Source organism: Neophocaena asiaeorientalis, unplaced genomic scaffold (genome assembly GCF_003031525.2).
Source record: "Neophocaena asiaeorientalis asiaeorientalis breed wild unplaced genomic scaffold, Neophocaena_asiaeorientalis_V1.1 scaffold82, whole genome shotgun sequence".
In the NCBI taxonomy this organism is placed as follows: Eukaryota; Metazoa; Chordata; class Mammalia; order Artiodactyla; family Phocoenidae; genus Neophocaena; species Neophocaena asiaeorientalis.
Window position 1 is genome coordinate 2,452,720 of NW_020173068.1, and position 23,333 is coordinate 2,476,052.

The 23,333-nt window shown below is 51.9% G+C and overlaps 1 protein-coding gene across 1 annotated transcript in view; it reads right to left on the reverse strand.

Annotated features, from left to right (window-relative positions):
• Positions 1-523: 523 nt before the first annotated feature.
• The window catches only part of LOC112398388 (tyrosine-protein phosphatase non-receptor type substrate 1-like), a 41,079-nt gene continuing 18,269 nt past the window's right edge, over positions 524-23,333 (reverse strand). Inside the window, exons 3-7 of the mRNA XM_024742884.1 lie at positions 22,816-23,169; positions 14,970-15,080; positions 11,908-11,932; positions 5,439-5,478; positions 524-3,021 (exon numbers count right to left, since the gene is read on the reverse strand). Of these exons, the coding sequence (XP_024598652.1) occupies positions 2,767-3,021; positions 5,439-5,478; positions 11,908-11,932; positions 14,970-15,080; positions 22,816-23,169 (785 nt within the window). The 3' untranslated portion in view covers positions 524-2,766. The remainder of the gene's footprint in view (positions 3,022-5,438; positions 5,479-11,907; positions 11,933-14,969; positions 15,081-22,815; positions 23,170-23,333) is intronic.

Below are 23,333 nucleotides of genomic sequence, written 5' to 3' on the forward strand. Positions count from 1 at the left end.
TTCTAGGACAAGCATTAGCTTCCACATTTGGTAGAGGAGGAAAGTGGGGCTCCGAGAGGGTGACCTGCTTGTCCAAGATCCCACAGGTGGTGAGGGGTGACCAGACCCCACTGTGCAACGTTTAGGGCAGGAAGACCCAACGCTTAGTGAAGGCCTGCCGTGTGCCGAGCACCCTAGCGCCTTTAATCCCCACACTAAACCTAGAGGGGGTATTATTGTCCCCATTGTGCCAATAATCAGCCTGAGTCTCAGAGAGGTGAGTGGTTTGTTCCCGCAGCTACAAAGTGGCAGAGCCGGGATTCAAACTTGGTTTTCTGTTGGAATTCTGCTCAAGCAGTTGTTTGGGTTGCCTTACCCTGACTCCCTCTGAGCCAGGGGAAACAAAGTCTTTGTGTCTATAAAACACAAGAGAGGATCAAACGCTGAAGTCACTTCCAAGCCCTGGGGGCCCACATGATCTTCTCCCAGGCTCATGGGCGCGGGGACAAACTCACAGAGACAAGGACACTCAACACCCAGAGGGGCCGTTGTTACCCAGAAATCTTTATTACAAAAATATTTTGCAAGCCAAAAAGTTTAAGTTGCAACTATATACAAAATAGGGCCTGTTTCCTTTCCCGCAGTTTGAAAATAAACTCCAGAAACCATGCTCCTTCCATACTGTTGTTTCGACTGCTTCCTTTTCCTGGGGTTCGGTTCACAAGGTGTGGGAATCTCCAGGCTGCCGGGCTGAAGCTAAACTACGTGACTTTCTTGGCCTCATTCCTTACTCCCCTTCCAAAATTCAAAATAAAATAAAATTAAAATGGCACCAAGAAAACATTTTTTTAAAATTCTGTGTGTGTGCGTGTGTGTGCTCACATGCATGTGCTGTCTCTGGGCAGAAGAGAGGGAGAGATCAAGGTTTACAAGCCAAGCTTTTGGAATATGGAAATAGCTTGAGCCAGGTGGCTGGGCCACTGTGCTCCTAGATGCCACAGAGAAACTCTGGCTTGTGGGGCCAGAGCTGCCCACATGGCCTGTTGGCTCAGCCAGTTCCTGCATGCCATCATGTAAAACAGATCACTGTCCCCCAGAGAGCTGGGTCTGCACTCGGCTCCCTGAGTTCCACCTGGAGGACCTGCTGATGGGCAGGATGGCTCAGCTTCTGCCTCTGACAGCCTGAGCCAGGAATCCCTCGGGCATCAAATGGCTGGACCCAGGGGGCAGTGAAGATTCGCATCTCAGCTCTGAGAGCTGATCAGTTACACGTGAAGACCGAATAAACAGGGCTTGCGACATCTTCTTGCCCTGGGCCCAGCCAGGCCCCCACACTGAAATGGAGGGGTGCGGGGTCCGAGGATAACAGGGTCACGGCCTCTGCCCAACCTCTTGACAGAGGGACAGAAGGTGGGTCATTCCTGGCTTCACAGCTACCCAGTCCTCCTGGCTGTCTTTGATTTATTCCAGTTTGATTTCGACAGGGTTTGGGAGCAGAAATGGAAGATTCCACCTTCAGAGATGAGCTCAGAGAGCTGGAATGAGGAAAACATCCAGGCACAGCTTCCTACCCTGCATGGCCCTAAAGTGCTTGTGAGCGATGGAGGGGAGGGATGGCATCTTTCCTCTCCCCTCTTTACAGGTGAGCAGACTGAGGCATTGGGTCTTGGCCAGACGGAGAAGGAGGCAGCCTGGAGAAGCACGGGCAGGTTCAGACTTAGCACACTGGGGGCTCGGAAGGCAGAAGTACCAGCCTCGTGGAGAGAGGGCTAAATGTCTCCATGAAGCAGCCAACCTGGAACCTTCTTCCCCACCCTCAAGCCTCTGGGACTGGGAGGAACTCAGTTTCCGTTGTAAGAGAATCCCTCCAGGACAACCGACCGTTCAACCTTAAGACTGCACAAGACCCAACCACACACTTCAACACATGACAAAGAGCCAGGATAACACTGCTGTTGTTTTAAGAAAAATACAGAACAAAACACCACAGATCAAATTTTCTAACACCTCAGTTTCAAGATTGCACATTTCACATTTCTCAATAATTTACAGGCGTCCACAGCGAGAGGTTGTGAGTTAGTGCTTGCTGAAGGAAGCGAGCTCAGGTATGGAAGGGAGAGGTGGGGCCACGTGGAGTATCACCGTCGGAGGTCCTCCAGGTCTCGAGGGCCGTGAGGAGGAGGGGCGTTTTGTCTCAGTCCTTGGTGGCGGAGGAGTTCCTCAGACGGTCCTTTCCTCCCCGGGGCTTGTGGCTTGTGCAGGGAGGGGAGACCAGGACAGCTGGCAGCCACGGCACCAAGTCTCGGGATGCGTGTCCAGCTTCTTCTCCATGGATGGGCAGTTCGGTTTAAAGGGAAAACTTTCCCCAAAGCCCCAGGTGGGTGGTGCTGGGAGGAGGAGGTGGGTTTCCTCCCTCCTCACTCTGGAAGATCGGGCTGCACAGTGTCAAGGAGGCAGTCGGTGGTCTCCAAGACCATGACAAAGACCCACAGTTGATGGACAGAGGCGTGAGAGTTCTTGCACCCCTGATGGCTCTGGCCAGTTCCCAGGTCGGTTCCCTGCCTAGTCTGGCAACACTAGCCTCCCTGTGTGGCCACATAGAGGGGCCATGGCTCCCATGGAAATGCTGGAGAGCCAGCTGGGTTGGGGAGACAAGAGCTACCCTCACTGTTGGGTCCTGTCCCACCCTGGCCCTCCAGGAACTGGGCTGGCTGTCCTCGTCAAGGTTGCCCGCAATGGGACAGGAAGGCTCATGGGGACAGACCCTAGAGATGACCACGGCCCTGTTCACTTCCTCTGGACCTGGACACTGGCATACTCTGAGTAGGATGGCTCAGGCTTGGGGGCTGGCTGCTTGGGGTTCCGGTTGAGGTGGACCATGTCCAGGTCGGCGTAGGTGAGGGTGTCCTCGGACACAGGTGGTGGGCAGGCCTGAATGCTGGCATACTCCGTGTGGTTGTTGGGTTCGTCGGCCTTGGGGGTGGACTTCTTCCCCTTGGGCAGGTTCAGGTCTGCATATGTGATGTCGTTGTTGTCCTGGATCTAAGTGAGATGGAGAGAAGGTCATTCTGGAGCCCCCAGCTACTCACTCACCCTCAGTACCAAGTCTGGTTGCTTCTGTCTCTTCTTGGCCTCCACTGGCTCAGCCCTAGTTCATGCCCCATCTTCTCCGGCCAAGGTCACCTGTCTCCAGCCTTGCCCTTCCAATCAGCCTCTTCCTCACACGGCCTGAAGGGTCTTCCTAACCGTCAGTGTAGTGGCCTCACGTCCCTGCTTCAACGTCACCCCCTCCTGCAGTTCTCGCCTGCCTTTCCTGATGCTCTTTCCTCTGCCTACAGTGTCCAGCCCTCCTTCTTCTTGTAATGAAACCCAATCCACCCTGTCAATTTCATCCTAAGACCCTCCTCTCGGCTGGGTCCAGAGCTCTGTCTCTGTGCTTCCTCAGTCTGTGCTTCTGCATCACAGCACCCACCACCTAGGACTGACTGTCTGTGCCCGTTTGGAGGTCTGAGAAGATGCTGACCCCCCAGTGGAAGCAGACATTCACTTATTTACTCATTTATTCAACAAAAATTCACTAGGCATCCGTTATGATGCAGAAACCAAGGCTGGCACAGAAGAAGCCCCATGGATGTTAAATGAACGAATGAACGAGTGGTGGATGGATAAATGGATGGCAACAGTTTCAGCCCCGCTTCTGGTGAAGCTGGGGACTGGGGGACAGAAGACAGGGGTGTGTGAGAATGAGGCCAGCAGTGAACAGGAGGTAAATGTTCTGTAGGCAGAAGTCGGAGTATGAATCCTGGTTCTGCTCTCTCTGGCTGAGGGACTGGGCAGTTCACTTAGCCTCTCTGGGCCTTGGTTTCCCTATCTGGAAAGTGGGTCTAATAATAGTATCTATTGCCAGGGTCACTGGGAGGATCCGATGAGATGGTCCAGGTAAAGCTCTTAGGACGGAGCCTGGCTCATGCCAAGTGCACATATGTTCAGCACGTGTCAACTGTCATCTGCCACCTGGCAAACCTGAACCTCTCCCACATGCTCATCTTATTACCCACAACTGCCGCCGTGAAATTACCCATCATGAATGACATACTTTGCTCCTTCTGTGCCTGGCACCTGCGCTGTAGACGTGGAGGGGAGCTGCCAACGCCCATGATCCTACCTGCTGCACAAAAGTAACCTCAGTCCCCAACAGCTGACAGGCACCCTGCTCTCATGTGGATCACCCAATTTAGGCCCTAACACAACCCTGCTTGCTAGGAATTATTTACTCTATTTTACGGTGAAGAATCTGAGAGCCAGAGAAGTTAAATAATTGGGTCAAAGTCACACGGCTAGAAAAGAGCCAAGGTCTGCTGGCCTCTAAAGCTGTGGTCCGACGGCCCACAGCACTGGGAGTCCTAGTCACAGGGCTGCAAGCTCCACAAGAGCCTTGCTCACTGCCCAGGGCCTGGCACATAGTAGGTGCTCAGGAAGTCCCAACTGACTGAATTCTGTATAGGTTTCGGTGCTCTTTTTGCCATCATTGTTTCCCTGCAAAGTTCCAGAAAGAACTTTGACTATGAAAGCCCCAGAAAGTAAAATGACGGGGTAGAAGGCCTTCCTGTCCCATGACTGGAAATGGTCTTGGATTTCTAATCACCACCTGAGCTCATGCCCAGGACCCGCTGGAGGCAGGAAGGGTGGGGTGGGGCTGTGCTGGGTCAGGAGAGTTTTGGCCTAGAAGCACCGTGCCTCTCGCCAGCCCTGACTCTCTTCAACAGACTACAGATACGACGATGACAACTGCCGGGGAGATGTCGAGGACAGCTGCCATGTTCTCATTCCAGGTTCAGGGTAGGGCCTGTCTCCTTACAAGGCTCAGAGGAGCCCTCTGCCTCCAAGGTCTGACAGCGTCAGCTGGTGCAGACAGGGCCAGAGTTCTTGGAAACAGGCCAGCCATGGTGCCTTGAAATCCCCTCAGTGATGCTGGGGTGAAAGTGCTAGCTCAAGGGAGTGTGCCCTTGCATGAGGTCATTAAAGACATGGGGTCTTCCCATCAGCAAATGCAGCGCAGTGCTGTGTGCTACCCCGTGCGAGAGGCGCAGGGCCGCAAGGGTGCTCCTGGTGGAAGGACTGGCTGGGCACGTGCACGGAGGCTGGATGGCGTGATGGACACTAAGCCCGACTCCAGGGCACCGTTTAGACAGAACACATGGTGGATGGTGCCCTTCCAAGCTGCACAGTGTTTGGCACTGAGTCAGACAGGCGGGGACAGACTCTCGGTGGTATGATTTCCTTGCATCAACAGGAGTTGCAGATCCTGTTCTAAATTAAGACTCCTTCGCCAGGGTGGGCGGGTGCCAGGGGTGGAGGATCCTTGCTTTCCTGAGTCCCCCCTCCCTCTGCTCCAGCTGGGAGAGTCTGTCCCAGCCTGTTCCTGTTTCCCAGGAAGGGCATCTCACCAAGCACCGTACCTGGGTTGTTTCTCTAGTGTTCTTCTCGGGCTCATGCAACCTAAAAAGGAAAGAGACGCACAGATAAAAATACCCTCACTATCTCCAGTGCTCATGCAAATGGGTAAGAATAACATTTAGGTTCCACTTCCTATATGGGTGGGGGACGTGGATGAGCGATTCCCAACAGAAACACCACTGCTTATCACATGTTTGGACCAAAGGGCTTTTCAGCATGTACTACCTTTTTTTTGTTTAACCTACTTTATCATCAAGGATCTTTAAAAATTATAATACTCGGTGCTGGGGAAGGTGCAGTGAAACTGGCAGGTTCACACACTGCTGATGGGAGGGGCCGACCGACACAACGTTTTCTGGAAGCCGCTTGGCAAAGTCAAGAGCTTGGAAGTTGTCCTCATCTTTTGACTCATAATCACACACTTGGCCAGGTGGCGGGGGGTGATTCAAAATATAGAAAAAGCTTTATGCACAGAGGCATTTATCACAGAACGAGATGGGGGAGGAAGGTTTACACCTCACAGCTCCACCAACTGGGACTGGTTAAGGAAATTAGGATAGATTTGTAGATAAAGACTTAAAAGGTTTATGAGGAAGTTTTTGTTTTTAATTACAAATTACATTAAAATGATAAGTATAAAAGCAAAATTCTCTGTGGAATGATTTCAATTATGAAAAATGTGTGGATAACACTGGAAAGAAACATAGCAAAATGTTAACAGCAGGGGTCCTTGGGTGGTATTTTTTCTTCTTTTTAGTTTCCCATGTTTTCCCAATGTTCTATATTATACACATCTAAGTCACCATTAAGAAAGGAAAAGAGAAGGACCAAGTGTTCTGGTTAATCAAAGAAGCTCTTCAAGCACTTGATTCTGTAATTGGAGGCCATGGCTTGGCTCACTGCAGGGTCACAGTCAAGGTGGTGAGCAAACCAGAGCCACTGGCTCTGCAGGAGTTGTGTAAATTCTCAAGCTGGCCACTCTGGGGATGTTAGCCTGGATCATGTCACAAATGAGCAACGGGGCTTGGCAGTGGGGTTATTAATGGATTTGGCATGAGCACTTGGCTCAGAAAGCAGCTCTGGGGCAGGACGGGCCCCACGCGGCCAAGCAACGGCCCTCCAGGAGCAGGGACACCGTCTGGAGGGGACCATCACTCACTCAGCTCCATGCATACCCCTCCTGCTTCCAACGGGTCTGGCTTCCCACTGCCTTTGGTTCAAGTCCAATGCCTCGCCCTGCTCGTAAGCCCTGTGCAGTCTGTCCCTGGCTGACCTCCCTAGGGGTCATTCACTCCCTCGGCCTCATTCACCCACTTATTCACTCACCCAATATTTCTCAAGGGCTACTTGATGTGGCCCACTTTACATGTCAACAACAGCCTCGAAGAACCCCCTCAACCACTTTTCCTCTTGGTTAACCTTTGCTCATCCTTCAAGACTCAACTACGTTGTCACTTCCTTGGGAAGGCTCTGACAGTGCTGGGCTGGCTGGGCTGCCCCTCCGTGACAATTTCAAACTTCTTGCATATTTTCCCATCTGGTTTGTGTGTCTGGCTGTCTGCCATGCTTCTTCACCACATAGGTATGGGTGCTCAAAACTGACTTGGAATGAATGACCATCAGGCTGCCCCAGGGCCTTTGCACACTCATTCCTCCCTGCCTCTTCATCTGATTCACTCCTTCTCTTCCCTCAGAGCTGTTTCAAATAGTTCTTTCTCAGGGAAAACTTCACTGAATCCCGAACTCCATTCTCAGAACACTGGGCTCCTCTCTCAGAGCAATTATTACAGAACAGAAGCAGTTATCCATTTTTCATGTCTGTCTCTCCTCCGGTCCCTCCTGTCTCAGTGAACAGCATTGCTGTTACTCATCCCTGTGCTCGGCTAAGGAAGTGGGAATCACCCCTGATTCTCCTCCCTCCTCCTTTAAAACCTGTGTCTAATCCACTGCAAGGTTTGTCGACTCTGCCTCCAAAGTACATATCGAACCCCTCCACTCCGTCATCACCACCACCCAGGTTTTAAATTTCTGAGGAGCCTCTGGCGTCTCTGCTCTATTCCTGCCCTGCCTGCACTCCACTTCCCACATGTAAAATGCATCTGCGATGTCATATCATCTTTCTGCTTAAAACCCTCAACTCCTTCCCACCAGGCAGTGAAATCCATCTCCGAGTCCTGACTGCCTGGCCTGCGTGATGTGCCCCCACCAAATGCTCTAGTCCTCTGTCTCCGCCCTCGATCACTCAGCTCTGGCCCCCTTGCCTCCTCCATGGTCTGTGAACACGTCCAACTGCTCCTGCCTCAGGGTCTTGGCACTGGCCATTCCCTCTGCCTGGTCCACTCTTGTTTCCGATATTCCCACGCCTAGAGACTTCTCGCCTCCCAGCTCTCTCCTAAATGTCCCCTCCTTAGATGGCCTTCCCTGACCGCCGACCGCACACCACCCCCTGCCCCCCAACCTCTGCTCTGCGCCTGACTTTGTGTTATTTAGTCAGTGCCTGCAGCACATCGTGTATTAACCTCCTAGCTTGTTTGGTAACTTGTCTCCCTGTGGACCACTAGCTCCATGTAGGCAGGGACTAGGCCCGTGTCATTCACCACTGGAGCCCTGACACCTAGTAATGGGCCGGTGCACCATTAGCATGCCATAGATGTTTGCTGAATGAATGAACATCTCTCCCGTGGGATCAAAAGTGCCACGAGACCAGGGCTAGTGTCTTTTTTGCTACTCTTTGCAATCCCCCGGCTTAAGGCCTGGCGCTCAATCCAGATGAATAAATGAAAAGAGTCAGGGAAGCCTTAAATATTCCAAGAATAAATTCAGTGAATGTCTGACAAGTGAACAAATGGTCGACCGAATGAACCCCAGTGCCCAATTAAGGGAGCAGAGCCACATTTTTCTCTCATCTGAGCTGAGGAAGATTACAACGTTCTCTTGTACGTTCCTAACCTAGGGAGTTAGAAATAGCCAGTCCCCCCGCTGGTCCTGCAATCTGATGGGCCCTTTGAGCTCAAAGTGGTGGCATTGCCCCCTCCCCTGCTCCGCCCCCTCCCGGGGTGCTGGGTTGTTACCCATGCCAATGTCCTCTGGAAAGCGTCTGATCCCAGTCAGCCAGCTGAAGCTGGCGGCTGCATGGGAAAGCACCATTACCGCTCACTAGCTAACGCTTTGGCTTAGAGAGATGAAAGGGAGCAAGTGATCTCACGGCTCCCTCGGTAGGCTCATGCTGGAGAAATAAAAAACAGGCAGAAAACGGTTGGCTTCTCTGGGGAAGAAGAAACAGGCAGCACGAGGCACTGGATCAGTGATGAACAGCCTCAGCTTCAGCGTCAGAGAAATCTGGCTTGACTCGTGGTTTAGCACTTACGAACTGCGGGACCTTGGGAAGGTCTCACGACTTCTCTGAGCCTCAGTTTCCTCAACCACAACATGGGGACAATAATAAGCTACTAGAGCAGGGGTTCTCAAAGTCCAGCTCGGAAGCAGCAGCATCAGTGCCACCTGAGAACTTGTTAGGAATACAAATTCCGCATCAGAAACTCAGGGGGTGGCGCCAGTAATCTGCATTTTAACAAGCCCTCCAGGGAATTCTGCTACACACTCAAGTTTCAGAACCTCTGTTGAATTAAACTGGGACAAGAGTAAATCATAGGATTTTTGCAATAATTAAATCACCAATGGGCTAATATGGGTAAAATCATAGATCTGTGCCTGGAACACAGTGAATGCTCAATAAATGTTAGCCGCTGATGCTGTTGTCATTATTATTATCGACACACCCCTTTTCTTCCAGAAATGTAGTCTAATTGAGGAGATGACATGTAAAAAATGGTGACAACAATAAAAACAAAACAAAAAAGAGAGATCCTTCCATATTTGGGGCTGTGAAGCCACTGACAGGGAGAGTTTTAGGGATTCAGGAAATTAGAGATCGGGGATTGCTGTGGTGGTTTGGGATGGCATTTGTTCATTCATTTATTCAACAAACCTTTACTGAGCACCCAGTCCATTCTGGGCATGGTGCCAAGTTCAGCAGCAATTAGCAGTGAACGTGAGGGAAGTAATCCCTGCCTTCGAGAGGGGTGGGTTATACTATGGGGACAAGTGCAGAGACAACTTGGACACACTGGGGTGTCCATCCAGGGGCATCAGGAGAGCTCCCAGGAGGGGCTTCTGTCCCTGGAGGAGGTAACACCCTTGCTGAGCCCAGAAGGAAGAGCAAGAGGTAACCAGGTAAAAGGAGGGGCACCTACACTAGCTTCCATGTGGCACAACTCCAGGGGGTGCTGTTCAGAGCCGGCCGTGACTGCTGCCCCCTGAAGCTGTGCAGACCCTGGGTGGCTCAGGAGCAGGGGTGGGGAGCACATCTCAGGGAGAGGCCCAGCGCACAGGGCGAGGAGAGCGAGGATGCAGCGTGAGGGAGGAGGTGAAGGGGGCCAGTGTTGGCTGAGGCACGGAATGTGAGCCCCAGGAGTGGCTGGGAGTAGAACTGTCCAGCGCAGCAGGGCTGGACCACGAGGTGCTTGAGGGCCTCAGGAGGGCATCTGGACTACCTCGAGGGCCATAGGGAGCCCCTGAGGGGTTTTAGGCAAAGGACGGAAGCTGAGCCTTGCCCTTGAGAAAGAGTGTACTTCGGTGGGAAGTGTGACAGTTGAAGGCCCGGCAACAGGAAGCACGTTTCCCTGGGGGCAGCGAGGAGCCTGGTTTTGCTGGAGTGGTGGCTCTGCTTGTTCAGGGATGGGGAAGCTGGGAGGCTGGCCAGGGCTCAGAGCAGGAAGCCACCTGTGGAGGTCAGAGCAGAAAGCAAGGCTCTCTCCCAAGGGCACCACAGACTCCCGCTGTGGGGCAGGAGGGACACATAGTGCTTCCTAGGGCCCTTCAGACAGGTCAGATGCTCTTGCTGTATGCAGCCGCAGTGCCTAGTATTTCCCCACTGCACCTGTGGTCCCCAGCACAGGACACAGCACCCCTACGTCCCCAACCTTGGTATTGGCCTGGACCCTACAATCCATCGGCACGTTCTCTTGGCTCTACCTGTGAAATATATCCAGAATCTGACCATTTCTAAGCCCATCCCATCACCCTGGTCTAGGCCACCACCATCTGCTTGGACAACTGCAGCAGCCTCTTCTCTGGCCTCTCTGCCTCCACCCTCACCTCCTTTACCTTGGTCCACACACAGTGGTCAGGGTGATGGCTTTTAAAACAAAGTCAGATCATCTTCCTCCTAAGCCTCCTCATCCAGCCGGGAGTAAAACCCTGAGTCCTAACAGCTACAGGCCCTAGACCCCTGGCTTCCCCTCTAGATCCTCAGTTCCGCTTTGCAATTCTGAAATCCACAAAGCTCTAAAAATATCAAAAGATTTTCAAAACCCATTTGCTGGCAAAACCTGTCCCGAACCAACATGAAGCTATTTATAGTTTGTATTTATCGTCCTTGGTGTGGACGTTCATGTTTCCATGCAGGTACATTCACGTGGTAGATGATGGGGCACTGCCTCTACTCTGCTGGGGTGAATGTCGGGGGCCTTCCCTAAAGCTGCAAAGTCTGGATTAGTCACCCATCTGCTGCATGGGCCACAGCTAAGGTACGTGGGCCTGCACCTTCTGACCTCATCCCTTCCTGTCCCTTCACTCCTTCTGCTCCAACGGCTGGCCTCCCCTATCCTCCCGGTACTGCCCACCTTGGGCCTTTGCCTCGCCTGCTCTCTCTCCCAGCATGTGTCCCCTCACAGGTCCCCAGCTCCAGGTCCCTGCTCATATGTCCCCTTCAGAGGAGGCCCTGCCCCTGCCCTCCCTGCCCCGCAGTCTCCATCCCCTTGTTGTGTTTGATTCGTCACCACCTGACGGGGCATTATACTGTTTTGCCTCCAGGCTTACTGCCTGCTTCTCTCACTGGCATCTGAGCCTCATGAAGGCCCAGACTGACTCTTGTTCACTGCTGTATCCTGAGTGCTCAGAACAGAGCTGGTGCACAGTAGAGACTCAGCAAAAATCACCGATAATGTGAATCAACAACTAATGTACCATCTGTGATGTACTGTCATCGGCTTAGCTTCTGACCAGGTCACGGGCTTCAGGAGGGCACAGATGCTTCTATCCTACTCATGCCGGCATTGCCAGGGCCATCTGTGCCAAAGCACTCAATGAATATTTAGTGAACGAAGGAAAGAGCAAAGTATACAATTTGGATTCGGGGGCAGAACGTGCAGGAGTTTTCTGCCACAGTCCAAATGGGATTTGATAAGGGTCTCACTGTCTGTGGACAGCAAGCAAGAGATCAGTGCCTCTGTGTGCAGAAATCCCCTCAAATCCCCTCATTTAGATAGTAATTAAAGATGGACCTGGTGAGAAGAGCTTATAAAGGAAAGAAGTAGTTGACTGGTGCAGTGGGTGTGCATTATGCTTTGCAGTTTTGGAGGCAAACAACAAAATAACTACAAAAGCACCCTAGCCCAGTGACGCACTTACCTTGTAGAAGAAGTGGAGCCCTTGGCTGAAAGAGAGAAGAAACAAAAGCCAGTTATTTAACCTAGAAACACACTTTGCTCACGTAACTTTGTGTGTGTGTGTGTGTGTGTGTGTGTGTGTGTGTGTGTGTGTGTGTGTAGGGGCGGAGGCAGAGGTTTACCTCCAAGGATGTTGGGAGGAATTACTGAAATCACCTCTAAACCACAGGAAACCCCGTGTCCACCCCACTGGGGTGGGCGGCCCATTATCTTCCATGGAGGAAGACCAGTGAGCTGGGCCTTCCTGCTTTCCCATCTCTGGGAATTGCCAAAGGTCAGATCCCAAAGCAGCCTTCAGCCTGGGAGGGGTCAACTGCCCTACCTCTGTCTGAGCCTCACTTCCATCCATCACACACCTTACCAGAGACCCTACAGCAAGCCTGGGTCCCCATCAGGGCCCTTCACTGCTGGAGAACAGGTTTTAGCAGGTCTGCTAGGTAGGGGAGTAAATGGGAATCCCACTTCTGCCACCGACTCACTTGCTGTGTGACCCTCTGTGGGTCATTTTCCCTCTCTGAGCTTGGATTTCAGTGCTTTAACTCACAGGGTTGGGCTGGACATCCATTTTCATCTCACCACTTTCCAAAAAAGGATCTTGGGAGGAAAGAAAGGGTTCATCTGGCTCAGAGATTTTAAGCCTGTGATATGGGGCATCCCACAGAGAAGCCACTGGGGATCAGCCACCAGTTGACTCTCATTTTGCTGTAAAACTGTAATTAAAAAGCAACATGCACAGGCAAATGTGCTCTGCACCGCATTTTAACAGGCTGGAGGCTGCCACAATGCAAGAATTCTCACTGCCAGATTAACGCTCGGTGCCTGGGCAGGTACTGGATGTTTAGGTGAGTGACACCAGTTAGATGCTGCAGCTCAGCATCTAGCATTTGAATGGAAGATGATGGGTTGCCAAGTGCTGGGTCATGAGTCATCTCAGGGAGTCCAGTGATGGGACCAATCATCTCCGTTTTATACCAAGGACACTGGATGACTCCCTAAGGTCACCACTGGTAAGTGACAGAGTTGAAATTAGGATATGTCACTGTGAGTATGAGGTAGAGGATGAGATACCTCCAGGGACCAATGAGGGAGAAGGGGTGTCTCATTAGGATGCAGGTGAAGTGCAGAGTGGTCTCAAACAAAGTCCCTGGAGACCCACTGTCCAGGTGTGAATCCTGGCCTCAGCACTCACCAGTTGCGAGACCCTGAGCAAGTTTTATAACTTTCCCATGCCTCAGTTTCCTCATCTGTAAAGTGGGGTTAGGTCTGTGAACAGTGCCTGGCACACCAGAAGATCTGACTGAGGGCCAGTTGTCACTGTCTCTAGAGCCTATGTGTGAGAGCTGGGCTCTGCACACAAGCAGACGCACCACTCAGGGCTGGGTGGCCTTCACCAGGATCTGCAGTCCTCCAACCCCCCTCCCCCTCCGGAACACTGGGTCACTGATGCCCAGGCCCATGGTAATGAGCTCACATGTGCCGGAGCCTGACGTGGTGGCCAGGGATGAGGCTCCAAAGGGGACTGGGACACTAGTGGACACCGTGAACGCTCCATCCAAGGGCTGGCTTGTCACTCTTGGTGGGCAACGGACCCTGCTTCCCCACCTGAGGAGGAGTCCTTCCTGTGCGGGGGCGCCAAGAATGTTAGGGAAACCACCCTGTAGATCATCTGGCGTCATTCTGGATTCCAGAGATGCGGGCCCTGACGCCAGCCCTCCTGGGCGGGAGCTGGAGGCTCAGGCAGTGTCTCAGAGCTGAGTCCCTCCAGCCAGCCCAGCGGGGAGGGAAACTTGGGGACCAGAGGAAAGGGGGTGCAGGAGGGGTGCGTGGCTGATGCACAACACGCCCGTTGAGCTCTGCCTGGAGTTCTGGGTGCAGAAGCACAGCTCGGGACCACACTTTGCACTTTATAAGCTGCGGCATGTGGTGGGTCAAAACCGGCATTTTTAAAAGAATATAGTACAAAATATGACAAAAAGGAAAATATCAGAGTTCCAATTTTATAGATGGGGTGTGTGTGCATTGGGTTGAGACATGAAATGTATTTCTATCACTTGTAGCCAAAAAAGTTTCAGAAACACTGGCTTAAAATAGTCTCCTTCAAGAGTGGGAAAGAGAACATGTATCTTTTTAGGTCTGAGAATGTGTCAGAGCTGCTGTTTCACATGAGTTTATTTGTTTCATAACTAGCCTCCAAGGCAGGCACTGCCACGCCCATTTTACAGGTGAGGAAATGGAGGCCAAATTGTTTAGAGCATAAAACAAGGGTCTGGAACCCCAGTTTGTCTGACTCTAGAGTCAGAGGTCTGGCTACAGCAACAACTACACACACACACACACACACACACACACACACACACACACACACACGTGCTTGCCCACGCACATGCATGGGCATGCAAACACGGGGACGATGTCCTGGATTTGAACTTATACCCTCCTGCTGCAGTCCAAGGCCACACATCTTGCCACAGTGAAGGGAGCTTTCCAGGGAGGTGGCTCATGTTTCCAGCTCATGTACAATACTGACGACAGGAGTTAACATTTACTGAGCACTTGCTGTGTGCTGGGCATCTTACTAACATTGTACCCACAGTCAGCCATTTAATCCTCCCAACGGCCTCAGAAGTAAGTTGTGGTATTATCCCCACTCCCTTCTAGCCTCCTGCCAGGGTGCTGGGCATGTAACCTGGACAGGTAAGGGGAAAGCAGAAGTCTGCCCGGGGCTCCTGGGAAACACTGTTTCCTCCCTGAGGCCCTCTTGCCACCCTGGCATCTCCCTGCTTGCCACCTTGGTAGTGGTCCCATGAGGATGTGAGGCCTGGAGCAGTGATGGCTGCGGGGGTGCTGACCCACCCAGATTCCAGCCTGGTGAAGGGCCCACACAGCCATGGCACTGTTACCTTTGGACTTCTTGTTACCGGGAGTAACTGGACATCTTTATGGCTTAAACTGCATGAGGCCTCCCCCTCTGGGAAGGACAGCCCAGGGGCAAACTCATAAGGAGGAACTGAGAGATGCACCCACCTTTCTTCTGTCTGATTCGGAGGAGGTAGAGGGCGGCGATCATCAGGGCCACCAGCAGGGCACACACTATGCCCACCACGATGAAGATACTGTTCCAGTTGTCAGCCTTGTCTAGGACCACACAAAATAGAGGCTTCTTGTAGGAAAATTTAAAACAACAAAAAAGGAAAACCCACTGCCCCTATTCACCACGAGGCAGGCTTCATTAACGGAAAACATCTGGCTCACACATTTCAGGCCACATGGGCACGTCCATGGGTCTGCACACACCTCTCCTCATGGGTTACCCACCGGCAGTGCAAAAACCGTGCTGAGGTAACAGGGGGGAAAACGCTGCCGTCAGCCTCGGAGAGGCCCAGCTGCAGGGCATGGGCGGGAATCTCCCTCCCGAGGAACAGACATATGTTCCTCCTCATCTAAGTGAGCCGTGGGACAGCCACACAGGGAGCTCCTAATCATAGCTGGGGCATCACACAGCGCAGGGGGCAGGGGTGGCGAGGAGTGCTGGACGTGCGTCTGGACATGCAGAGCCCCGAGACTGTGCCCTGGCCCGTGCCCAGGGCCTGGGTCTAGGAGTGCTGAGCCCAGGACATGGAACACGGAGACAGGGCAGGGGTGGCGCCGGGCACAGGCAGGGGACCCCACATGAGGGCACAGTGGGAGGCCGGGAGCAGGTCTCAGACACGTGGGTTCAAATCATTGTCCTCTGTGGTGTGACCTTGAGCAGGTCATTTAAGCCCCCCTCACACATTGGCTTATGTTACTGAGGCCAATAGTAATCTCTACCTCATTGGATAGCTCTGAGGATTACCTCACTAACTAAACCTGCTCGCACATCAACCAGCTAATTCACTCTTTCATCCTTTCTAAAAGTATTTCTTGAGTGTCTACTGCATACCCAGCCCTGAAGCTATAATGCTGCGACAGCTATGGTCCTAGCAGCTGAGACTCAAAGCTGGGGGATCACCAGGGTCACCTCCCTCAACATTGCCAGAAGCAGGCAGAGCAGCCCAGAGACAGGCACTGACTTGTCCAAGCTCTCCAGCAAGACTGTGACAGGCGGAGTGGATCCACACAAGCTGTCTCCAGGGGCAGAGCTCATCCTGTGAAAACCAGCCACTGGTGGCACCAAAGGGCACCGTGACAGGCCCCAAAGCTTCTTTACAGCTGTTTCCTTCAAGGATGCATGAAGGAAGGAAATGGACTCTATTCTAATCCATTCAAGGGGTCGCTACATACAAGCGTACAGGTGATGGAACATTCCACAGTGGTACCAAAACGCCAACTAGGTGCTGCCGCTTTGAAGAAAGAAGGGAGACACATCGACAACAGGTTGGATGGGGGCTGACACCTTTCACTCTCCCAGAAGGATGGCAGCGTCACCATCACCTTAAATGGGCCTAGAAATGTTCCCTGGGAATCGTCCCACAGAAATAGCTGTGCATGTAACAGAATGTGTACAAGGACATTTAGTGCAGCATTGATTTTACTTGAGGTAAGCCACAGACACCCTGAAGCCCCCATCCCTCCTCCCAGTGGGGCACCCTTGCGATGGCAGCCAGGGAGACAAGGCCCAGGAAAGAAAGAGCAAGCCAGAGTGAGGAGGGCGGACATGGAACGGTGAAAACAATCACTGTTAGTGAAAGAAAGCAAGAGGTAGGACGCTATGGACTGGACGATCTCTCTCCTTCCCTACTTTCTTTCTTTCATGGATATTTATGTCAAAAGATCTGTAAAGAATATACCAAACTCTAACAAGTGGTCACTCTTGGGGGTGTGGGGTTTGGGGGCGGGAACTCACTCTAAAGTTCTATTTTACATCTATTCACTTCTAGATTGTTCTATAAAAAGCATGAATTACTACCTTTAATATTAAAAAAAAGGTAAAGAACTGGGTCAGTTGGAGTGGAGGCCTCACCAATACGTTGATCTGCATCCTGGTTCTTCTGGGGAGCAGAGGCCTCCAGGGTGTGGTTTTTGGTGACCGCCGGCTGTCCGTCATGCTCCACCTGGCAGGTGAGCAGCACAGCCTCCCTGTGGGCAGATGAGTTCACCAGGAGCGAGCTCGTCCGGTTAAAGGTCCCGTCCTTGTTCTCTATGAGGGTCGAGGCCATGTCCATTCGGGACACATTTCCGTTCTCCAACCAGGTCAGCTGTAGGCGCTGGGGGTAGAACTTGTTCACCTGGCAGGTGACATTCACCTGGTTCCCCACCCTGGGGTGTTGGGTAATCGTCAAGGTAGGCGGAACTGAAACAGCATAGGCAGAAGCTCTGACTTTATGGAACCAACAGGTCACAGGAGAGGGGCTGGATAACAGCTTCCAGCACAGCAAGGGAGTCACCAGAGGACAGAGTCAGGCATGAGACACAAGATGATTCTCAAAATTAAACAAACACAGATCCCTCTTTAACCCAGACTGTATTTATATCCAGAGCTGTCTCTTCAGGTGTTTATGAATTTACTGCATAGTTTTCATTCTTTCCACAAATATTCCAGTAGGACTAATGTGCCAATCCTTGAATTTGAAAGGAAGGGAGCAAAGGGATGTTTTTCTGAATCTGGGTTCCTCTCCTGGGTCAGTTTTAGGTTGAAACAAAGATCATTGAGTGCTAAGAAACCAAAGGTGGTTAATTTCTTAATTGTTATTAAATCAGAAGAGACATAGACACAGGCCTATGAAGCAGCAGAAGCACCTCTTGTGTCCTGAAAATGTACACAAATCAGCAAATCAAAAGTGAGGGCAGGGGCTTCCCTAGTGGCGCAGCGGTTAAGAATCCGCCTGCCAATGCAGGGGACACGGGTTCGAGCCCTGGGTCGGGAAGATCTCACATGCCGCGGAGCAACTAGGCCCGTGAGCCACAACTACTGAGCTTACGTGTCTGGAGCCTGTGTTCCGCAACAAGAGAGGCCGCGATAGTGAGAGGCCCCCGCTCGCCGCAACTAGAGAAAGCCCTCGCACAGAAACGAAGACCCAGCACAGCCATAAATAAATAAATAAATAAATTTATATATATAAAAAAAAAAGTGAGGGCAGTTTCTCCCTGTAGAAGGGTCCTCTAGGGTGTTTCCAAATTGTTCGTTATTATGTAACACCTCCTGTAAAAGTTGGCAGACAGCAACTATTATAAATATTTGCATTTGTAAATATTTAACTTGCTTCCTAAAACTCATCAGACATTTTGAGGACATAGTAAGGAGGTGTTACTTGAATAAATCAAGTCATAAAAACACCAGCATCCTGGACGTAAGTAAAGGGAGCAGACACTGTGATCAGTTAGCACTTATAGAGAGTTTTGGGGAGCCTGGAGCTTGGCTGATTCCTCTAGGAACCTCAGCTCTCTCATTCCCCACATCAGTCCTGAGAGGGAAGCTCGAGAGTGGCCCCATTTATGGGATGAGGCTCAGGGAGGATGCAGCTGGCCAAGGGCACCCAGCAAGGAAAGGTCAGAGCTCATCTCACTGCACACAGGACTGACTGATTTTAGGGTCTCTGATCTTTATTCTTAAGCCTCAGTGTCTGATTCTAGACAAAGTGGATAAAGCACCACTTGGTAAGATGAGTGAGGATGTATGTAAAACACAGAGCCTGGCATATAGTTGCTTAATCAATAATACAATAACATCTTAATCATAAGATCTGGTCATTCCTACGTCTGAAACTATGTATTTATTCTCTAAGTAGGAAGGCAAAACAAAAGTATTATGGAAAAAGCAAGAAAAGTCTCAAATCTTGTTCCCTGCAGTTGCCATGAAAAATCCACATGAATAAAGGAGCAGGAAACCACCAAATAATGATTCTCTCCCCCTTTTTAAAAATAATCCCCTCAGGGAAAAATGTGGGGGAACCAGCTTTCAAAACACACAAGGGTTCATAGGCATTTTCCTGCAGGTCAGCCCTTTACAGAAGCTGGAAGCATTTTGAAAGGAGGGAACACGTTAGACTTGGTCAGTGTCACTGTGGTGTACTGAGGCAGGAGGGCTCTGGGCTGAGCACAGAGTCTACAGGGATTCTAGCACCTGTTTACACACACACACACACACACACACACACACACGTGTTTAAAATATGGGAAAGTTTCCCCAGAGATGAAGCTCGGGTCTGAATAGGGTGGTCTGAGTGGACAGGAAGCCCCTCTCAGCCCAGATGAGCTCACCGGGGAGGTGTCTCTGCCTCTCCACTCAGGCTGACTTCTTTGGGCCTCCTAAAAGCTGTCACTGTCCTGGACTATTCTGAAGCACCCACACCCGGAAGAACTGTTCTTATAACTCAGGCGCCACGGGGGACCCACCTTTGTCAGGGAAAAACCACAGCCTTCCCTCTGTGACCTCAGAGGACATGTAGATCAGGGCTCCTCTGTCCAGGCTGGGCACGAGCGTCCTCCACAGGAGTTAAAACGCTCACCTGCCCAGGCCCACGTCTGGCCAATTAAATCAGAATTTCTAGGGTGCGGATAGGGTCGCGGGAGCTCGTCACTGTCTCCCAGGTGATTCAAATGAGCAGCTGAGGTTGGAAGGCACCCAGCCCCACCCCAACTCCAGTTGTACTTGGTCCTGGAGGGAAAGTGACCCATCCGAGGTCCTCTGGCTCCAGCACATTAGAGCTCACGTTGGTGGAACACGTTCCGGGTGCCAGGCTCTGCTCTAAGCTCTTGACATGTATCCTTCATTCAGTCCCTGCAGCAGCTCTATAAGGGCGGTGCTGTCACTGATGGACGAGGACACTGAGCCCCAGTGTGGGGAGGGACTTGTCAGAGGTCCCAGAGCCGGGACGGGGCAGAGCTGGGATGGAGGCCCAGGCAGGGGGGGCTCGGCCCAGGCTCTCAACTGCTGTGCACTGAGCTCAGTGATACCCAGTCCACCCCATCCAGGCCTTCCCAGATCCTCTTCAGTCATCACAGACCCCTGAAAGGCAGCGTGATTACCACCACTGCACAGATGGGGAAACTGAGGACTAGAGGGAACTGAGATATGCCCAAGATCACACAGCCTGGGAGGCCAGCACCATCGCTCCCTGAGGGGCTGTCCTGTCACCAGGTCGTTGTACCCTCAGGACATAATGCAAAGGCTGTGTGATTATCCTCTTTCTACAGGTGAGGAAATGGGACCCAGCACAGGGAACTGGGTCACAGCCTGGAAATAACACCTCGATTTGGGGGGCCCCTACTCTGTGCTGGTGATTTAGACAGAGCACCTCAAATCCTTCCAACTCTCCTGAAAGGAGACCATGATGATCACCATTTGACAGATGAGAAAACTGAGGCTGAGAGAAATGGAGGGACTGTCTCCTCACCCTCCCCACCCACTGTGTCCCAGAAGTGTTTCCTGTCACCTCCAAGCCTTCATGGCCATCAGCAGAGCAAGCACCCCACCTTCACAAGCCCCCACACTGACCACCACCCTCCCCTTTTCCCGCTGAGATTCTTGACTTCAAGCAACTACAGGGAGGAGTGGCCTCTGAGTGCCCAGGCCTGGGGACCCTGTAGCAACAAGGGAAGACATGGGCCTCTGACACCTGAGTCTAGAATATGAACTCTCGCTCACGCGGGGCCCCCAGCGCCCTCTAGGGAGCACCTCCCCCTCCTTATCCTCGGCCTGCAGAGCCAGGATTGGGCGTGCATGGTGCTGCTGGGACTGCACTGGCCCCTCTCTGGGCTGTCCACGCTACACTTCCCGGAGCTGCTCCCCCATGAGGCCTAGTGAAGAAGCAAGATCGCAACAATGGTGGAAAAAAGATTCCTGGTGCTTTTAAGTGTGTCTTTTAGGAACATGTTCAGGACATCACGAGACACTGTAGTATCTGTCTGATCTGCTTGTAAAGGTAGTCCTGCCTCTCACACGGGACTTTTTCTCATAGTTACTACTGAAGAACAGAACAATACAGGATTTTATAGGAGAGGGTTGAAGCTTCCTCTCAACTTTGACAAGCACAGTGAGGGTGCAGAGAGCAGGGTGTGAGTCAGGACGCTGGGGCTTCAGTCTTGGCTCCCCTACCTGCTCACCAGCCACATCCCTTTCTGAGCCTCAGTGTCCTTATCTGTGGAAGGGAAAACAGACAGCCCTTCCTTCTGAGCACTGGTTATAGGGAGAAAAGGCCATGAGGAACATTCAGCGTCTGTCAGGCTGCTGTTCCCTGGTCCCCTCCCCTCACTCCCTTCTCATCCAGGGAATCCTCTGTGCAGGCGGCCTGGGGAAGAGGACGAGCAGCCTCCTGGGAGGCAGCAGATCTGAGTGGTGGTGGAGCCACTTACTAGCTGTGATTGGCTGAGCAAGGGAACCACCACCTGGGAAGTTTAGTAATAGCTGCAAAGTCAGGATAAAGGCACCTTCCCTATGTCCAGGGGTAATGGGGAGATTCGATTGCTACCACATCTAGGAGGGAAATTTGGCAATATCCACACAAATTAAAATATGCATAGTCCACGATCTAGCAATGCCACTTCCAGCGGCATCTCCCACTTGCGTAGAGTGATGCAGGACAAGATTATCCACTGCAGTGCTGTTCTAATATCCTAAGTTTGGGAACAACTTGATATTTGTCAACAAAAGACTGACAGACGCTGTCTCCATATGCTGCGTGCTTTGCAGCTGTTGAAACACTGGGCAGCTCCAGGTGCTGACATGGAATGAGGGAATTGTGGCGAAAAATAGGGAGAGGTTCCCAGTCACCTTGGGCCTCAGGGCCTGAATGTGAGGGGCATTCTGAACCTTGGGGAAACCTATGAAAAGGCTCCCTGTTCAATGGTTAATTCAAGGAGCTTTAATCTTGTCCCCTCTATGTGCCAGGCTCTTCCATGAAACCAGTTCCAATGGTGGTGCAGGAAGGAGTCTGGCCTGGAATCAGATTGGGTTCTGGAAGGATTCCCTCACTGACCATGTGACTGCGGTCTAGGTCCCTGTCACATCTTGGCCTCAGGCTCCCCATGTGTACGTTGGGGGTTGCACTGGATGGTGTATAAGGTCCTCCCTGTGTCACAGTCCGGGATTCAGGAGTTAGGAAGAGGATCCAGGGTCCTTGCCAGAAAACTCTTAATGAGTGCCTTTGCTACCTCAATGGGGCAGCCCCTAAGTCACCCACATGGGGAAACTCTTCTCTGGGGAGGGACATTCTGAGATGACCCAGTTCTGCTGGGAGGCTTCAGTGACTCTTTGAGTCAGTCCCTGAATCACAGGAGGGTTTTCCCAACAGACCCCCAGGAAACACCCAACCTCTGGGCATCTCCTCTAGCCTGGGCCATCAGAGTAAACACTGAACCTATGCCTCTAGGAATTTCTTCTCAGTGTGATGTTTCTGAAGAGGAAATAAAGAAACCCTGCCCTGGATAGACTTCTCTTTGGAAGGGCAGAGAACATAAGTTCCACGGGAGAAGAGCCTTGTCTGCTTTGTTCACTGCTGCTTCCATAACATCTGGAGTAGGGCCTGGTACACAGTAGGTACTCAGTAGGTGCTAAATAAAGAGAAGACTCAGCCACATTGAGGGGAGCACTCTCTGGAGGCAGGAGGTGATACCTGGGCTGTGATGGGGCAAGTCGCTCAGACCTCCAGTTCCCTCATCCCTGGAACCAAAGGGCTAGACGGGATGGAAAAGGCAAGGGCTGTGGAGCCAGGCAGACTGGGGTTCCAGACTTTTCCCAGCTTTACCAGTTGTGGGGCCTTTGGCAAGTAGCATGACCTCTGCAGGCCTCAGTTTCCCTGATCTGTAGAAGGGAGTGAAATCAGATCATGATATAAACACCCACTGCTGCACTTGATCCTTTTTTTTTTCTTTTTTCTCAAAGGGTGGAGGGCATTCTTGTTGACTTGTTGTCACAGACCAGGGGGACAAAAGAGACCCAGGCCATACTCACCACTCACAGTGAGATGAGTGCCTGGTCCAGACTTAACCTCCACGTCAGGGCTTGCTTTCTTGAACTTCACACAGTAGTACATACCGGTGTCTGCTGGCGTGATGTTACTGATGCGGATGGAAAAGTCCATGTTGTTTCTCCTTGTAGTATCTGCAACAGTTGTTACTCGAGGGAAGGGGCTATTTTTGAGACTGTAGATTAACTGTCGGTGTGGCCCTGTGCCCCTGAACCAATTGACGGGCCCCACGGGGAGCAGGGAGGTCACGTCGCAGCGCAGAGTGGCCGTCTCTCCTGCTGCAACTGAAACTGACCTGTCAGGCTGAATCACCTGCAGCTCGTCCTCACCTGCCACTCCTGGAGGGAAACACAATCCAGTTACTTATTCATCCTTAGGTGATCCTGTAGGTTTTCTCAAGTGTTTATCAACAAGTTTTCATTGACCTAGCGCACCATGAGTCACACCTGACCTCAGCACCTTGCACGTGTATCACATGTAACCTGCACAACGAGCCTGTAAC